Consider the following 17,144-nt stretch of genomic DNA (forward strand, 5'->3'; position numbering starts at 1 on the left):
GGCTGCGTTCAGTGCCGGAGGCATTCCGCCACTTCAGTCATTCAGAATTGGCCACCTATTTTCTTTCTTTCTTTTTTTTTTTTTTTTTTTTTTTTTGCATTTGGTTTTTTCGAGACAGGGTTTCTCTGTATAGCTCTGGCTGTCCTGGAACTCACTCTGTAGACCAGGCCTGCCTCTGCCTCCCAGAGTGCTGGGATTACAGGCGTGTGCCACCACTGCCCGGCATGTATTTTCATTTCTGTCCTTTTTGTTAATGACCAAAACTGAAAACAGAATAGTGCTTGATCCATATTTTATTTGCTTGTTTAGTGTTGACTATCACCAGTCGGTCAGCACCTTCGGAGTTCAGCCCTCGGGGGCACTGGCTGTTCTATCCTGAGGACTGGGCTTCAGATCCCATCCCCCACACAGCAGGCTTCAGATTCCTGTCACTCCAGCAACAAGGAACATCTTCTGGGCTCCTGTGGCACTTGAGTGCACACATATACATAAATTATAAAAATCTTAAAAAAAAAAACCTTTTAGATTCTTAAATATAGTTTTATTGCCCTTAATGTTTTTGAAGGACTACATGAATGGTGTGTATATGCACATGTGTGTGCACATGCATGTGTGATGATACATGTGCCCTATTTTTATCACTGTTCTCTCTCTTCCGAGACAAGGCTCACTGTATACCACAGCTGCTCTCAGACTTGTAATTCTTTCACAAGAGTTGGGGTTATGTCATATGAATAACATTTTGATTAAATATGGCAGCTGAAATCTTATAGTGGGAGATATTGCCTCCTGAAAAGCCACACAAGTAAAATGTTTATAGATGAACATGCGAACGGATAGGTATCCTTCAGGTCATATATTCACCTTATTACCTATGAGGCTTTAAGCAAATCAATTACTATTCTGTACATAATTAAATAATCAGCAAAATTAAAAGAATAGTATTAGATAAAAATGAAAAAAAGACAAAGTGCATTTCTTCTTTTGTGTACTCAGCATGGATCACTCCTAAGGTGACCTCAGAATGTACAGGGATTTCTCCCCACAGCAATCACTCACTTCTACACCGGACACACCAGGCATGCTCTATTCCTAAGTCTCTTTAAGTCTGCTCCTGTCTGCCTGGAGATAGCAGAGATGCTGCAGTCTGAGGGCTCGGTCCCACAAAGCTGCTTCATCTGTGGCATGGTCACTGGTGTGGGCCTTCAGGACTTTGGTAAGAGCTGAGGTTTCCACTCCAGGCTTATTTAGCTTGGGGGGGGGGGCTGCAGAGAGTTGCGCAGTGCTGAACGTGCTATGTTTTAAGAGCACTTGTCACTCTTGCAGAAGACCTAGGTCTGATTACCAGAACCCACGTGGTAGTTCACAGCTATCTGTAACTCTAGGTGCATCCAGGGAGGTCTGGTGCCCTCTTCTGACCTCCAAGAGTACCAGGCATGCATGTGGTGCATGTGCATAGATGCAGGCAAAACATTGCTACATAAAATACAAATTAATAAATGTAATTTAAATTTTCAGATAACACATTTACTGATTTATTATAAAGGAGATTAAAGGACACAAACACAGGACAATGTCAATCTGTCTCTGTCTGTCTGTCTGTCTGTCTGTCTCTCTCTCTCTCTCACTCACTCTCAATTTCTTCCTCTTGGATATAGGGCAGAACACCACCACCACCCCCCACCACCCCCACCACCCCCGCACTAAAATGGAAGTCGTTGGTACTTGCGCACACCTTTAATCCCAGTTCAGGAGGCAGAGGCAGAGGCAGGCAGATCTCTGAGTCCAAGGCTAGCCTGGTCTACAGAGCAAGTTCCAGGACAGCCAGAGGTACACAGAGAAACTCTGTCTCAGAGAGGTGGATAGATGGCTGATAGACAGACAGACAGATAGACAGACAGACAGACATAAAAATAAAAAAAAAATTAAGGTCTTCATATCCACCAGCAGGCAAAACATGTCAGAGTTTTATGGCTCCAAGACTGGAACAGCAAGATTAGAGTACAGAGCATCAAAGGGACTTTGCTCTCTGAAGCTTGCTTCTGAACTGACATACCCCAGCAATAGAAAAGACCATCTTCACTGAGCAAGCCACCAAGGACAAAAGGTCTAAATACTCTGATGAAAGATACACTTATAGTCATTTAGAAAATAAGACAGGCAGTGCAAGCCATGGCAAGGAACCAAGGATGAAAGCGTATCTATAAATCATGCTTGTCCCAGAGCGTGGTAAAGAAATAGTGTTTCATTCCCAGCGTTTTCACCAAGAACTGCTGGAATGAAAATGAAGGCTCCGCCTCCCCACTAGGTGGCGCTAGTCTGTTGTAATGTGAGCAGTTCATATGGAGTGATTCACAGAATGGCTTGCTTTCAAGTGGGAACAGCACCACAATTTATTTGAACAAGAATTGGTTTTAATGTGAAGAAACAGCTTAATGGGCAGATCATACAGAACTCTTTAAGTCTGTCATCTCATTTTGAGGGTTCTGGGGGTCAGGGATGTTCTTTGTTTAATTTTGAGACAGGGTCTCAACCATGTAGCCATGGATCACCTGGAACTCACTATGTAGACCAGGTTGGCCTCAGACTTACAGAGTCCTGCCTGCCTCCACCTTCCCCTGCACACTCCTCCCCACCAAGCGCTGGGATTAAATGTGTGTTGTGGTTTCCAGCTATATGCCGAACTTTTAAAGCTATATCGGGGGTTTGCGTTGTTTTCCCAAGTACAGTAGAACGGCACTGGTGAGATTTTAAGAAAAAAGAGATCCTAAGATGTTATTTATATGTTGTTTGGTTTTGTTTTTACGTGTAGTGCATAGGTATATACGTGCCTATGCATTCAAGCCATGACCCATGTGTGAAGACCAGAGGACAGTTCTCTTCTTCCAACATATGGCTTCTGGGGATTAAATTCAGGTCGTCAAGCTTGACAGCAAGCGCCTTTACCTGCTGAGCCATCTTGCCAGCCCCTGTTTTGTTTTTTGAACCAGGGTCCTTAACTCCCAAGTACTGTGATTCCAACAGCTCCCCACCGTGCCCAGCTAACTTTAAAATGGCACACAGCACTTCTCATCAACACCATTGAAACAGAGAGCTATCAAATTGAAATATGTTGAATAATTATAATATGAAATCCAAAAAAAACTCCAAACGCTGAAACGTGGGGCTACCAGCATTCATACCTAGCTTCACGTGACAGAGGGAGGCCAAATGAAGGCAGCATGCTAAAAATCCTGTATAAAGTCACTTCCACAGACATGGCTGCGCAGGTCCAACAGCATGGTCTGCTGCTCTGCAGGACCTGGGTTTAGTTCCCAGCACCCGTGCAGTGGTTTACAACTGGTTGTAGCTCCAGTCTCATATGTCCCAATGCCCTCTTCTAGCCCCTGTAGGCACCTCACACAGATGGGGTCCAGACATACATGAAGGGAAACTATCCGCACACACAAAGTTGAAATAAATTAGTCTTTAAGAATAAAACAGAGCCGGGCGGTGGTAGTGCACGCCTGTAATCCCAGCACTCTGGGAGGCAGAGGCAGATGAATTTCTGAGTTCAAGGTCAGCCAGCCTGGTCTACAAAGTGAGTTCCAGGACAGCCAGGGCTATACAGAGAAACCCTATCTCAAAAAAACCAAATCTAAAAAAAAAAAAAAAAAAAAAAAAAAAAAACCAAAAAAAAAAAGAATAAAACAAAATTATTTTCAAGCTATATACATATCATATATGGGAAAGAAATGAATTTTATATTTTGAATTGGGTCTTGTCTGCAAGACAGCTGACTATGTATGCAAATATTCTGAAATCCAACACGCTTCTGGTTTCAAACATTTTGTAGGATGCTCAGCTTGAAACATTTGTAACATATAAACAGAGACCTCATCTAAGATATATGAAAATTCCATAAAACAATAAACAAGAAAATGCCGAGAGTTCAACAGTCCCTTCATAGAAGCACTCCAGAGGCTGGCAACTTGAGAGGAGAGGATCCTTGATGTGTTTATTAGACAAGGAGGAGCAAATGACGGTCACCGTAAGACTGTCACATAGCCACACGATGGGCCAGGGTGGCCAGCGGCTGTTCTGGCGGCAGTGCTGTTGATCGGAGCTACTGCCTGTCTCTTAGTGTTACTTTAACGGCAAATACAGACACTTCCATGCAGCTGTGCCCTAAAATAATAAGAGTGAAAGCCCCACCGCCAAGGCCTCCTATGAGGACAGGAAAAGCTTAAAAACCCAGGTGAGGTGCTCACTTCAGCAGCACTCACACTCAGCTAACCTGGGCCGTGTGGCTTTCAGAGTCTGAACCACCAATCAATGAGCAAACGTGAGCTGGACCTCCCCACACATAGGTAGCACACAGGCTGGACCTAGTCCTCCCCGCACATATGTAGCACAAGGACTGGAACTAGGCCTCCCTGCACATATGTAGCACACGGGCTGGACCTAGCCTCCCCGCACATATGTAGCACATGTTGCTTGACCTTCATGCGGGTCCTGAACAACTGGAGCAGGGGCTGTCCAAACGCTGTTGCCTGTCTGTGGGCTATGTTCTGCTACCTGGGCTGCCTTGTCCGGCCTCAGTGGGAGAGGAAGGAAACGCCTAGCCTCACAGAGACCTGAAGTGCCAGGGTTGGGGGGATACAGAGTGGGGATCTCTGCCCACTCAGAGGAAAAGGGAAGGGGGGTGACGGGGAGGGGGGCAGTGAGTGAGAGGTAAGGTGAGTAAGTAAAAGGAAAAATTAAATTTTAAAAAACCTAAGGTGGGGCTCAGGGAGTATCCTCTGCTGTCTGTACATATGCTGTGTCTTAGGCATGTATTCACACACTTTAAATTTAAAAAACAATGTGCAATATAAAAAAGAACAAGTTCAGAATCAGGCAGAACTGGCAACTGTTGAGTGTCCGTGTGATGCACTGAAGGCAGAGGAGAAACGGGAGCAGAGAGAGCGGGATGTTCAGGAGGAAGGCCCTGTGAGCGTGTGTTCTACCTTCTACTGTCAGCCTCGCATCTGTGCTCCCTGCACGCATGCCAAAGGACCAGAGCAGGAAGAGGCAAAGGAAAGACTGCAGGCAGCAGGTGGGCGCGCGTGCGCGTGCTGCTGGGAAAGGTAAAGCACTAATGGAACTTACTAATGAGCTGTGTCTTCTTGTTCTCTGTGATAGTTCATAAACCAGAGAAGGTGTCATGGACGGAAGCCGCCGGCGTCATCCGGGATGGAGTCCGAGCCTGCACGGCTCTGTATTATCTCTCTCAGCTCTCTCCTGGGAAGTCTGTGCTGATCATGGACGGGGCAAGTGTGAGTCTCAGCTGATTTTGTTTAAAAAACAAATATAACATATGGTCCAATATACCGTAAACATTGGGCTGCAGAGAGGCTATGTGCAGATGTTCTCCTTTGTGGTTAAATCTCGAGATTTCTTTTCCACCCCCCCAGTCTGTCCTTGTAGGCAGCTCTTAGCAATAGCACGCGGAGGTCAGGCGTGGTGTGGCTGCTGTTGACTGTTTAGAACCCACCAGTAAGTCCAGAAGTGAGGCAAGTCTTTGGCGTCTCTCATTCTTTCAACAGTGGCGATCATCACCCCCAAGGCTTGCACACTAGGCAGGTGCTCGGCCTGAGGGCGTGTGCCAGCCACGCCGTTGTATTCATTACTGTTCCTCTGAGTGAGACAGTTCATGCTCCTGTAGAGTCACCCAGAAGCCTCAACAAGGTCTGAGCTGAGCCCCGCACTTGTGCTCACCTAGTGAGAGTTGTGCGTTCATCAGATGGGTCACAGCGAGGCTTGTGGGCTCCTGTGAAGTGCTTTTTATGTCACAGAAAAACCCTTAAGATGCTGCACGCATGATCCATTTTAAAACAAGGTGCAGCCAGGGGCTGGAGAGATGCATCAGCAGTTAAGAGCACTGACTGCTCTTCCAGAGGACCTGAGTTCAATTCCCAGCAACCACATAGTGGCTCACAACCATCTGTAAAGGGATCCAATGCCATCTTCTGGTGTGTTTGATGAGAGAGAGGGTGTACTCACATGCATAAAATATGTAAATCTTAAAAAAAAAAAATGATGCCACCAGGTGGTGGTCATGCACACCTCAGGAGAAAGAGGCAGGCAGGGCTCTTGAGTTTGAGGCCATCCTGGTCTACAGAGTGAGTTCCAGGACAACCAGAGACCCTGTCTTGGGAGGGGTGGGGGGAAGGTGCAAAACTTAAGGTAAAATCATGGTCTTTTTTTTTTTATTTGGATCTGTTTTTTTCGAGACAGGGTTTCTCTGTGTAGCCCTGGCTATCCTGGAACTCACTCTGTAGACCAGGCTGGCCTCGAACTCAGAAAGCCACCTGCCTCTGCCTCCTAAGTGCTGGGATTAAAGGCGTGCACCACCACCACCCAGTGGTCTTTTTTTTTTAAGGTTGATTTATTTATTTTATAAATGTGAGAACACTGTAGCTACCTTCAGACACACCAGAAAAGGGCACTGGATCCCATTACAGATAGTTGTGAGATACCAAATGGTTGCCGGAAATTGAACTCAGGACCTCTGGAAGAGCAGTCAGTGCTAAGCTGTCTCTCAAGGCCCCATAGATTTATTTTCTAACAGGTTGTTGATGAAAGCCACGTTCCATCTTTAGCATTAACTCTAGGCTGACATCTACCATCAGGAGAGTGTGTTCCTAGTTCTTGCATTCTTACCACGGCTTCAGAGAAGTGCTGTGATCACTGAAGCAGTAGATCTGGATTCCCATTCATGCTGTGTAGCTGGCTGTGACTACGGATGCTGTAATGGGCCACTGTTGTTCTCCATGGCCATGTTTCTGGGCTTGGCCTCTATCCTTGGACTGATTGTGTGTGCTTAGTCTGATCTTGCAGTTTAGGAGGGGGTCAGCCAGGTGCTTGCCCTGCGAAATTGGAGCAAATTATTTCTTTTTTACTATTATGTAGTGTTTTAAAATATGTTAAAATGTTAAATGCTAAAGAATTACATGTGTTAAATGCTCTATGAAGTAAATTAGGTGTGCCCTCTCACCTGTATCTGTTGCTACGTATTTCCACATAGGCATTTGGCACAATAGCCATCCAGTTAGCACATCACAGAGGAGCCAAGGTGATCTCAACAGCGCACAGCCTGGAGGACAAACAACATCTTGAAAGGCTGAGGCCTTCTATAGGTGAGCTACATGTTACAGTATTCAATACAGACCATTTAAAACATGAAATCTTACAGGGAAATCAAGACCTGTACTGATAGCCAGGCATGATATCTCTTGCCTGCAGTCCCAACACTCAGTAGGGAGAGGTGGGGGGGCATGGAAGGAAGGAGGGAGAGAGAGAATTTACATTGGTAAAACAAAGTGCAGAATCCCAAATAAAAATAAGCTTTAAAATGTTCTTAGCATGTGTACTAAAGTCAGAGTTACGTAGGCGGTACAGCTTGTTACTGAGGTTTCTTATTACTGGTATTTGTGCATTTGGTTTACCCAGGGCTTCGTGCATGCTAGGTTAGTGCACTATACTGAGCTACATCTTCAGCCCCTATTTAAGAGTCTAAGCCTGCCAGGCAGTGATGGCGCACGCCTGTAATCCCAGCACTCTGGGAGGCAGAGGCAGGCGGATTTCTGAGTTCGAGGCCAGCCTGGTCTACAGAGTGAGTTCCAGGACAGCCAGGGCTACACAGAGAAACCCTGTCTCGAAAAAACCAAATCCAAAAAAATCAAAAAACAAAAGAGTCTAAACCTACATTTTTTTTTTTTACGTCTTCTGTTTTTTCTTCCTTGTCCTGTTATTACCAACTTAACCAAGTTTGAACTTAGTCAACTTTGATACAGTTTAGAAACACGGGTTGTCTCTATTCAGCTGTCAATCAATACTGCTACATCACTTTGTATATTTCTCAGCCTGGAACACTGCCTGCCCTGTGCAGAATGCTGAGAGGCAGACGCACATGCGCATAAAGACAGGTCACAAACAGGTGAACTGTGCAGGCCATGGCGGAGGCTGGCAAGCTCTCGAGAAGACTGAACAGAAAAGAAGAGTATTGAGACTAGGGATAGTGAACTAAAGAACAAGGAAAGACTGGCGGAAGAAAGTAACAGAGAGAAAAACAAGCCGAGTGTGAGTGTGAGTGTGAGTGTGAGGGAAGGGCAGTCAGGTAAAGCCGTGTTAAATGTGACCTTAAGCCTGAGGCAACCAGTAGCTCTTTCAAAGAGTTGAACTAGCTTCTTCAAGAAAGAGCTGAGCAGTAGTGGTGCAGGCCTTCAGTCCCAGCACAGGGAGGCAGAGACAGGCGGATCTCTGAGTTCAAGGCCAGCTTGGTCTACAGAGTGAGTTCAAGGACAGCCAATATTGTTACACAGGGAAACCCTGTCTGGAAAAACCAAAAAGAAAAAAAGGACGGAAGGAAGAAAGGAAGAGAGAGAAAAGATTTAAATAAGACAAAGGACTAGACTAAGACTTTAATCTAGCTCAAAGTTATTTCTGTAGCTGCTTTGTGCATCTGACAAAGATAAACAGAAATAGAAGCAAAGTAATACAAGAGCTACGGGGGAGAAGCTATAGATCAAAGAAATTTGAGAATACAACTGGAGACGGAGATGGCACAGTGGCTAAAGCAGCCACCACTCAAACATGAAAACCAGAGTTCAGTCTCCAGAACCCTCCTCAGTGCCTGTCCCCAGCACTCAGGAGGTAGAAGCTGGCTAGATCAGTCAGCAGGAATGACACGTCACAGATTATTCTGTGGGATATCTGTATGTACCTCAATAAGTACAAAAGCAAATGGGCCAGCGAGATGGCCCAGTGGGTAGAGGTGCGTGCCCCAAATACCTTCCCTGGGACCCACCTGGTGGGAAGAGAAAAATGATCCCACAACTTGTGCTCTGTGCTCCTCATGTGCTGAGGTACATACATGTCGACTTGCACACATGCACACATGGACGTAGTACAAAACAGCTGGTACATACATGTCGACTTGCACACATGCACACATGGACATAGTACAAAACAGCTGGGGGGTTGTTTGTTTGTTACTGCAGAACAGTTGCGGGTCATTTCCACGGTAGACTTTGAGCCTCCATCCTCGAGTGCATACATGAGCATGCTCACCTCTAGACATTTGCAAACATTCATATACACACAAAGAGAGAGCAGAATGGAGGTATCAGTTGTGCTTCAGGAATAGACCCTACCTATCATGTATGAAGCCCCGTGTTTACTCTCCAGCATGGGAAGATGGGGGAGAGCTAAAGAGCAGAGGGCTACAATTGTATTCTTGAAAATGCTTGCCTGTTGGCTAGTGCTGCCCTTCTAGGATTGCCCAGCACCTTCATGTAAATTTTTTGTTTAAGATTTATTTTTATTTGTGTGCATGTGTGCCACATACATGCGGGTGCTGGCAGAGTCCAAAGCACGGAACCAGATCCCCTAGAGCTGGAGTTTCAGAGAATTGAGTGACAACGGTGCCAGGAACCTGGGAACTGGTCTCAGGTCCTCTAACAGCAGTATGTCCAGTGTGAGCCATCTCTGCACCTCTGCACTCTCACCCTGCAGCCCTGCAGCCCTGCTTCTGCACTCTCTCCTTGCAGCCCGCGGCCCTGCTTCTGCGCTCTCTCCCTGCAGCCCTGCGGCCCTGCTTCTGCACTCTCTCCCTGCAGCCCTGCGGCCCTGCTTCTGCACTCTCACCCTGCAGCCCTGCGGCCCTGCTTCTGCACTCTCACCCTGCACCCCTGCGGCCCTGCTTCTGCACTCTCACCCTGCACCCCTGCGGCCCTGTTTCTGCACTCTCACCCTGCACCCCTGCGGCCCTGCTTCTGCACAGTCACCCTGCACCCCTGCGGCCCTGCTTCTGCACAGTCACCCTGCACCCCTGTGGCCCTGTTTCTGCACTCTCACCCTCCAGCCCTGCGGCCCTGCTTCTGCACTCTCACCCTGCAGCCCTGCTTCTGCACTCTCACCCTGCAGCCCTGCAGCCCTGCTTCTGCACTCTCACCCTGCAGCCCTGCAGCCCTGCTTCTGCACTCTCACCCTGCACCCCTGCAGTCCTGCTTCTGCACTCTCACCCTGCACCCCTGCAGCCCTGCTTCTGCACTCTCACCCTGCACCCCATCCTTGCCCTGTCTCGAGTCACAGATTGCTGTTAGATTGTGCCTATAATCTGAACTGCTCTGACAAATATTGTCCTCACCAAGGTGCTAAAAACAAAATGAAATATAATTATATTCTCATTGGTTCCAATTTTGAGAATGTTTTTAAATTCTCAGTATAGTTCTATTGTACTATTAATATAATTCATTTTTCTATTGCTATAATTCTTTTAAGAGCAAACGACATAGCTCAGTAGTAGACTGCTTTTTTGCAACTGATAAGGTCCAGGGCTTATCCATGTCCTTCACCTAGCACCACAGACACACCAAAAACATGTGTGTGTGTGTGTGTGTGTGTACACATGCATGCGCATTTGTGAATATGTGTGTGCGCACATTTGTATGTGCATGTGCCCATATGCAATTAGTACAACCAATTCCAATTAGCTTGATTTTCCTCTCTCTCTACCAAAACCAATCCCATTCCTTTCCTGTCGTTCATTACGGGAGCTAGAGGAGTTCAAGGAGGTGAGTTCATGGCTGAGATGGGGTGAAAAGCCACAGCGTACAGACATGATGTACAGACACAGTGTACAGACACAGTGTACAGACAGACATGGTGTACAGGCACAGTGTACACACAGACATGGTGTACAAACAACACAGTGTACAGACAGACATGGTGTACAGGCACGGTGTACAGACAGACACGGTGTACAGACAGACTTGGTGTACATACAACACAGTGTACAGACACAGTGTACAGACAGACATGGTGTACAGACACGGTGTACAGACAGACTTGGTGTACATACGACACAGTGTACAGACACAGTATACAGACAGACATGGTGTACAGATGACACAGTGTACAGATTCAGTGTACAGGCAGGCATGGTGTACAGACAGACATGGTGTATCTCTCCTGCGCTCCCACACAGCTGACTGTCACAGGCCAGCCTCAGGTGAAATGTCTGTGTTTTCATCCTAGTGTATATGCCAACCCATTCCTTTAGATTGAATTCCTTAAAAAAGTTTAAGCAGAATTGACTTTTTCCTTTTAATAATTGTTGAAACTGACTAGCTTTTCTTTTCCTTTACCAGTGACTGTTTGTGTTGATCTCATAGAAAACAGTACAATTGCTTGATGTCCTGTCCTTTACAGCCCGTGTGATTGATGTGTCTAATGGGAAAGTCCACGTTGCTGAAAGCTGTTTGGAGGAAACAGGTGGCCTGGGAGTAGATATTGTCATAGATGCAGGAGGTGGGTACCTGAGAACTGAGCAGGGACAGGAGGTGGGTACCTGGGAACCGAGGAGGGGCAGGAGGTGGGTACCTGAGAACTGAGCAGGGGCAGGAGGTGGCCCTGAGAACTGAGCAGGGGCAGGAGGTGGGTAACTGGGAACTGAGCAGGGGCAGGAGGTGGGTACCTGGGAACTGAGCAGGGGCAGGAGGTGGCCCTGAGAACTGAGTAGCCTGTGTGATTTTTTTAGTTAGATAAATTGAAGAAAAGGTTCAACTAGGAACTAGTTACTGCATTCATAAAATTGGATGTTTAAGGATTTGTTTTTAATTAAAATATCGCCTATTTAAAGTCTAACTCCTCCCCTCCTTCCCATCCTCAACCCTGTCCCTCTGGAAAAGGGAGCACACCTATTAAGAGGGAGCACACCTATTAAGAGGGAGCACACCTATTAAGCCTTAGGCACTGAAGCTTAAACAGTACAGGGGAATCCCGGTGAGAAAACCTGTCATCAGGATGAGTCTCCACAGCGGGTTCCTTACACACCTGCCCAGCATTTCCAAGCCATGGGTACTGCTTGGCCGCCCTCTAGTGGCTGGCTGGCCTCTCCTTCCTGAGCTTTCACATCTGACTTGGACCTATCTCACACCTAGTTTGTGCGCGTGTGGGCAGCACCCCTACTCCTGAAGGACCAGCGTTGGGAGCCAGCACAACAAGTGTGTCTGTATTTAATTGTACTGGAGCCCTCCTGGGTGGTCCTTCCTCATCTTTGTTTTTCAGGATTTGAAACTGACATATAAGACCATCAGTGGGAGTGAATGCTGAGCTTTCCAAACGTGGGCTTCAATGCATCTGACTTGGTAGTCTAATGAGGCAGCGCTCTATCCTATTGTATTAAGCTTTGCTGGTTAGAATCATCATGAGACATCCCTCGCTTGCTTCCAAATAAAAATTTATTTTGCATTTAATTTTAATTAAGTCTAGAGTACATTTTGGTATAGCGTAAAGCCAACTAAGTTTGCCTTTTACAAAGAAAAGTGTTGCTTGCTATAAAACACACTGATAAAGTTAATTGTCAGATTTTTATAAAATATCTTTTTTTCTCTTTTTTAATTATTCCTTTGTAAGTGAGATTATATAGTAAAGATGATGAACCAGCTGTGAGATTACAGCTGCCACATAAGCATGACATCATCACACTTCTTGGTGTTGGCGGCCATTGGGTAACAACAGAAGAAAACCTTCAGGTATCGTCAGAAATAACAAAGCCTTGCTATTACACTAAGGGAAGGTCGCTAGCAAAGAACAGCACGAGTTCTAATTACACGTGTGCTTAAAAGGATGTAGCTTCTTTCCTATGTTAGGTATGCACTGGTCAAATTCTATCCGGCAGGGAAGTCATTCAGTTAGAATGAATAACAGTTGTATCTAGTTAATTGCACATAGTGACACCTGGATTTTATAAATTGTATTTCAAATTATACTTCTATCTTCGTGTACATGTATATGCAAGGGAGGCCGGAGGTAAACATCTGGTCTCTCACTCTATTCTCCACCCTATTTTTTGAGAGAGGATCTCTGACTGAGCCTGTAGCTTGCCAGTTTGGCTAGACTGGCTGGCACCAAGACCCAAGTATCCTCCTGTCTCTGTGTCTCTAGCACTGGGATGACAGCTGCGCAGTTGCTCCTAGCTTTTTCTGGGTGCTAGCATCTGACCTTGTGTCCTTGTGTCTGTGCAACAAGCACATTGATAGCTTGAGTCATCTCCCAGACCCTAAAAATTTTCTTTCCAGTAACCTCATAACTGTGATGACATATTTATAAGCAATATTATCATAATTTTATAACCCAAATTGATATTCCTATGTTTGTATAGAAGAATTACCTCTTAAGGTTATATTTTTCAACAGAATTCTAATTGAATGTTTATATCATAGCTAATATATAAGTACTATAATATACCGGTCCAGACAAAGGTACCTGATAGCAGCGGGCCTTTGGCCCACAGAGAAGCCCTCACACACATTACCCTCTACTGTGTGCCTCACCCCACCCCATCCATTCCCAGAGTCCATATTGGCCCTGCAACTACCCTGTCCTAGTATTCCATCATGGCATAGGGAAGAGAACCCAAGAGTTAGCTAAATAGCTGTGTAAGCTTGTAGCAAGTTTTTGTGCTTTCTACAATGTTTAATTTGTACTAATGGCTTTCTAGTCTCAGCATCTTTGTGCTGTTCAACTTAATAGCTATTATTGTTTCTGTCTCTTCTATCCAAGTTGGATCCTCCAGATAGCCACTGCCTTTTCCTCAAGGGCGCAGCGGTGGCTTTCCTTAATGATGAAGTTTGGAATCTGTCAAATGCACAACAGGGAAAATATCTTTATATCCTTTTTTTCTACTGACTTAAATTGCTAGCTTTGAATTGCCTTGTACTCATAAATTCTTTCAATGTAACAATAAGGAATTATAATTAGCTATGAACTTTCCTTGAGTATGTCTGACAGTGTGACATGTATCTTGCATTCATTTAAACATTAAGTCTATGAGGTCTGAGTAATGTAGTTACATTTCACAGGTTTGCAGAGCTACTACTGTGTGCCCAATGGTACAGGGAGCAAGAAAGAGACAGGATCATAATCACATCCCAGGGTCTAACTCCTTCTGAATGGGAGGTAAATAATGAGACAGGTGGAAATTTTTCTTTTGCTTTTAACCTGGCATTACATGATACCTTAATTGGTAGCATACCTAACTTTTATGATGGTGCCATTGCATAAAATATTCCAAAGTATTTACAGTTTAATTTTATAAGTCATAAATATCATAATAAATATCATAATGGGACACTTTTTTTAGAAATTTATTTATTAATTTATTTACTTATGTGTATGTGTCTGTGTATGGGTTTATGCCTACATGTTGTTTGTGAACTTAGTGTCCAAAAAGACCAAAAGAGGGCGTCAGGTCCCCCGAAACTAGAGTCCTAGACACTTATGGCTCCTGTGAGTTCTGGGAACCAAACCTCCATCCTCTTGCAAGCAGAGCAGCTCAACTTACCACTGAGCTGTCTCTCCAGACCTTCTTTAGTTCTATTTCTTCTTAATATGGATATAGTATTGATTGCTAGCAACATAGTATGTTAGTTACATTTTTGTTGCTACAACAAACATCATGACCAAAAGCATTTTTTGGCAGGGTTCAGTTTGGCCTACAATTCCAAGGCTGGGAAGCCTTGTCATCAGGATAGGAAGCTGGGATAACACACCCTATCCACACACCGGAAGGGGTGGGGAGAGACAGAGAAGGGGGGGGATCAGTAAGCAGGGATAAGGCCAGGCCATAAACCACCAAAGCCTGCCCCCCAGTGAAGCACTTCCTCCAACAGAGATGCACCTTTTGAAGTTTCCATGACTTCTCTCACACCAGCTGGGGACTAAGTCTTCAGACACAGGAACCAGCGGGGACATTTTTGCATTAAAGCTAACACAAACAGATGCATATAAACTAGGTTTTTCTCATTTTTGAAACAAAAGATTTTATGCAAACAAATTGAACCTGTTATTATCAGAATTAACTGTTGAATGTTTGCTTCCTGTGAGAACAGAAATGCTTAATACCCTGTGTGATGCTTAAATGAAAAAACCTGTGGCGCCCCACTGACCAGCCCTGGCTCTGGCTTGCTGTTCTCTCCACTGGTCTTGCAGGCCTTATGTCAAACCTCAGTTATTGCAAATCATCCCTTTGTTTTAGAAGAGACTGACAGTTCTAGTTGCTGTGGTACCACTGTGAATTTGAAAGTGCAAAGCTTTATAAGAAGGAAAAGGAGTCCTGCCCAGCATCTTGAAAGGCTTATTTAATTCCCTCTCTGCTAGCTTGAACCTTAACAATCCTCCCATTTACGCATCTTAAAAGACGTGATGGAGAAGTTATCAGCTGGTATTTTCAGGTACGCTAAAATAAACAAAAGACTAAATCACCATTTTTCAATTCTCAAAGAGATAAAGTGGGTGTTTGCATTTATTCCAGTTTTATGGCATATTTAGTACTTGTATTTTTTTATTGACTTTAGATAAATAGCTGTTCTTGTTTCTCAAAATGTATCTGGGTGTGCATCAGTAAGGATTCCCACGGATCAGGACCCTGTGACTTCTCTCCCCTCAGTTCTGATATGTGTCTCTCTCTCCTTTTTTCATCCCTCTTGCCAAAGAATTTGAAATAATTCATAGCTTGACAAGAGGGAAAAAAAGTACCCTGGTTGTTTAAATTGGGGTTTTATATCAATTATAAAGTATGGATTAGAACAAAGGTCAGAGTAGTATGTTACCCAGTGTAAACAATGTTACCCAGTGTGGTGGCACATGCCTGTATTCACAGCACTTGTAAGGCTAAGACAAAGGAGTCAGGAGTTCTAGGCCAGCCTGGACTAGCTAACAAGACAAACCCTGTTTTAAAAAAAGAAAGAAAAAGTGAAAATTACTACTTCTTTAAGCCACAGAAATATTAATGAGTGAGTTTGTAATTTTTGTTTGGATTTTTCTTTTACAATAACTATCTAATTCCAGCACTTGGGAGGCAGAGGCAGGTGGATTTCTTAATTCGAGGCCAGCCTGGTCTACAGAGTGAGTTCCAGGACAGCCAGGACTACACAGAGAAACCCTGTCTCAAAAAAACAAAACAAAACAACAACAACAACAAAAACAAAAGATAGCTATCTAGCTCAGGCTGGCTGACCAGGAACTGGCAGAGATCCCTCTGCCTCTGCCTCTCCAGTGCTGGGATTAAAGGCATGCGCCACCGCCACCAAGCTGTTGGCATTATTTAAAGAAAAATAGTCAGATGTATGGTGACTGCAGCCTGCATGCACCCCTCTGCTCCTGTGCCTGACATTTCTCACCATCTCTCTTCCTCAGACCTCTGCTTGATGAACCCATTCCACTATATGAGGCAAAAGTGTCCATGGAAGTTGTTCAGAAAAATCAAGAAAGAAAAAAGCAAGTTGTTCAATTTTAATTTTCTCTCCCAGACCTCAGTTGGATGCACCCACACCAGTATATGAAGCCAGTTTTCTTTGGAAATTGTTGAGAAAAATCAAGGAAGATAAAACAACATTTTCTATTTTTAAGCCTGTTTTCCTGCCACAATAAGTGTTTGGTTATTTGACATATTTGAAAAATACTTCCAAAATTAATGTGCAAACAATCCAAATAATTTTTTTAACATCCTAAGGGGACAATCCAAAAGCTTCTTTTTGTTATAGTATCTATACACTTTGCCTCTGTTATAAAATTCTTTCCATTAAGAAAACTGCTTTCAGCAAAAGCTACACTCGCTATTCTATCAATACATCTGTCACAAGCTTTTGCTCTTCCGTTAAAACGTAATTTGATTTTGTATCAACTTCATTCTCAACACCTTCCTTAACAAATCTTTGATGCCATTATTTTAGCATTTGTATTTTCCGATTTCAAAGTATCTAATCCATTGGCATTTAAATTTTGTTTTTAAATATTCATTCATTCTGGATTTCTCCGAGATCATACAGAATCATAGTACCTGGTCCTGTAGTGGTGGCATAGCCTTTGCATAGAGGGCTGGGGTGGTTGGGCACTGGGGACAAAGGTGGAAGAGCGGGCCTGAAGCTAGCCTGAAGCTGGTGGACGTTCCCCCTCGTGGGTACCCTGCTGAGCTCGGGTCCATCACCATCTCTCTCAGAATGATATTGCGGCTTCTTTCGAAGAGAAATAATTGCCCATCACCACAACTCAATGTGTTGTTTGCTGTGCATTCATGCTCCGTACCCGGGGCTGACACTATGCCCGCTGCCGTCTTA

The 17,144-nt window shown here is 44.6% G+C and overlaps 1 protein-coding gene across 2 annotated transcripts in view; it reads left to right on the forward strand.

Moving 5' to 3' along the window:
• The window catches only part of Cryzl1 (crystallin zeta like 1), a 43,200-nt gene extending 26,764 nt beyond the window's left edge, over nt 1–16,436 (forward strand). For both annotated transcript variants that reach the window (XM_052159145.1, XM_052159147.1), the window contains 7 exons: nt 5,164–5,297; nt 7,049–7,160; nt 11,236–11,334; nt 12,442–12,560; nt 13,591–13,696; nt 15,215–15,260; nt 16,225–16,436. In XM_052159145.1, coding sequence (XP_052015105.1) covers nt 5,164–5,297; nt 7,049–7,160; nt 11,236–11,334; nt 12,442–12,560; nt 13,591–13,696; nt 15,215–15,260; nt 16,225–16,324 — 716 coding nt within the window. In that variant the 3' untranslated portion in view covers nt 16,325–16,436. The remainder of the gene's footprint in view (nt 1–5,163; nt 5,298–7,048; nt 7,161–11,235; nt 11,335–12,441; nt 12,561–13,590; nt 13,697–15,214; nt 15,261–16,224) is intronic.
• The last annotated feature ends 708 nt before the right edge of the window (nt 16,437–17,144 follow it).

Source organism: Apodemus sylvaticus, chromosome 15 (assembly GCF_947179515.1).
Source record: "Apodemus sylvaticus chromosome 15, mApoSyl1.1, whole genome shotgun sequence".
In the NCBI taxonomy this organism is placed as follows: Eukaryota; Metazoa; Chordata; class Mammalia; order Rodentia; family Muridae; genus Apodemus; species Apodemus sylvaticus.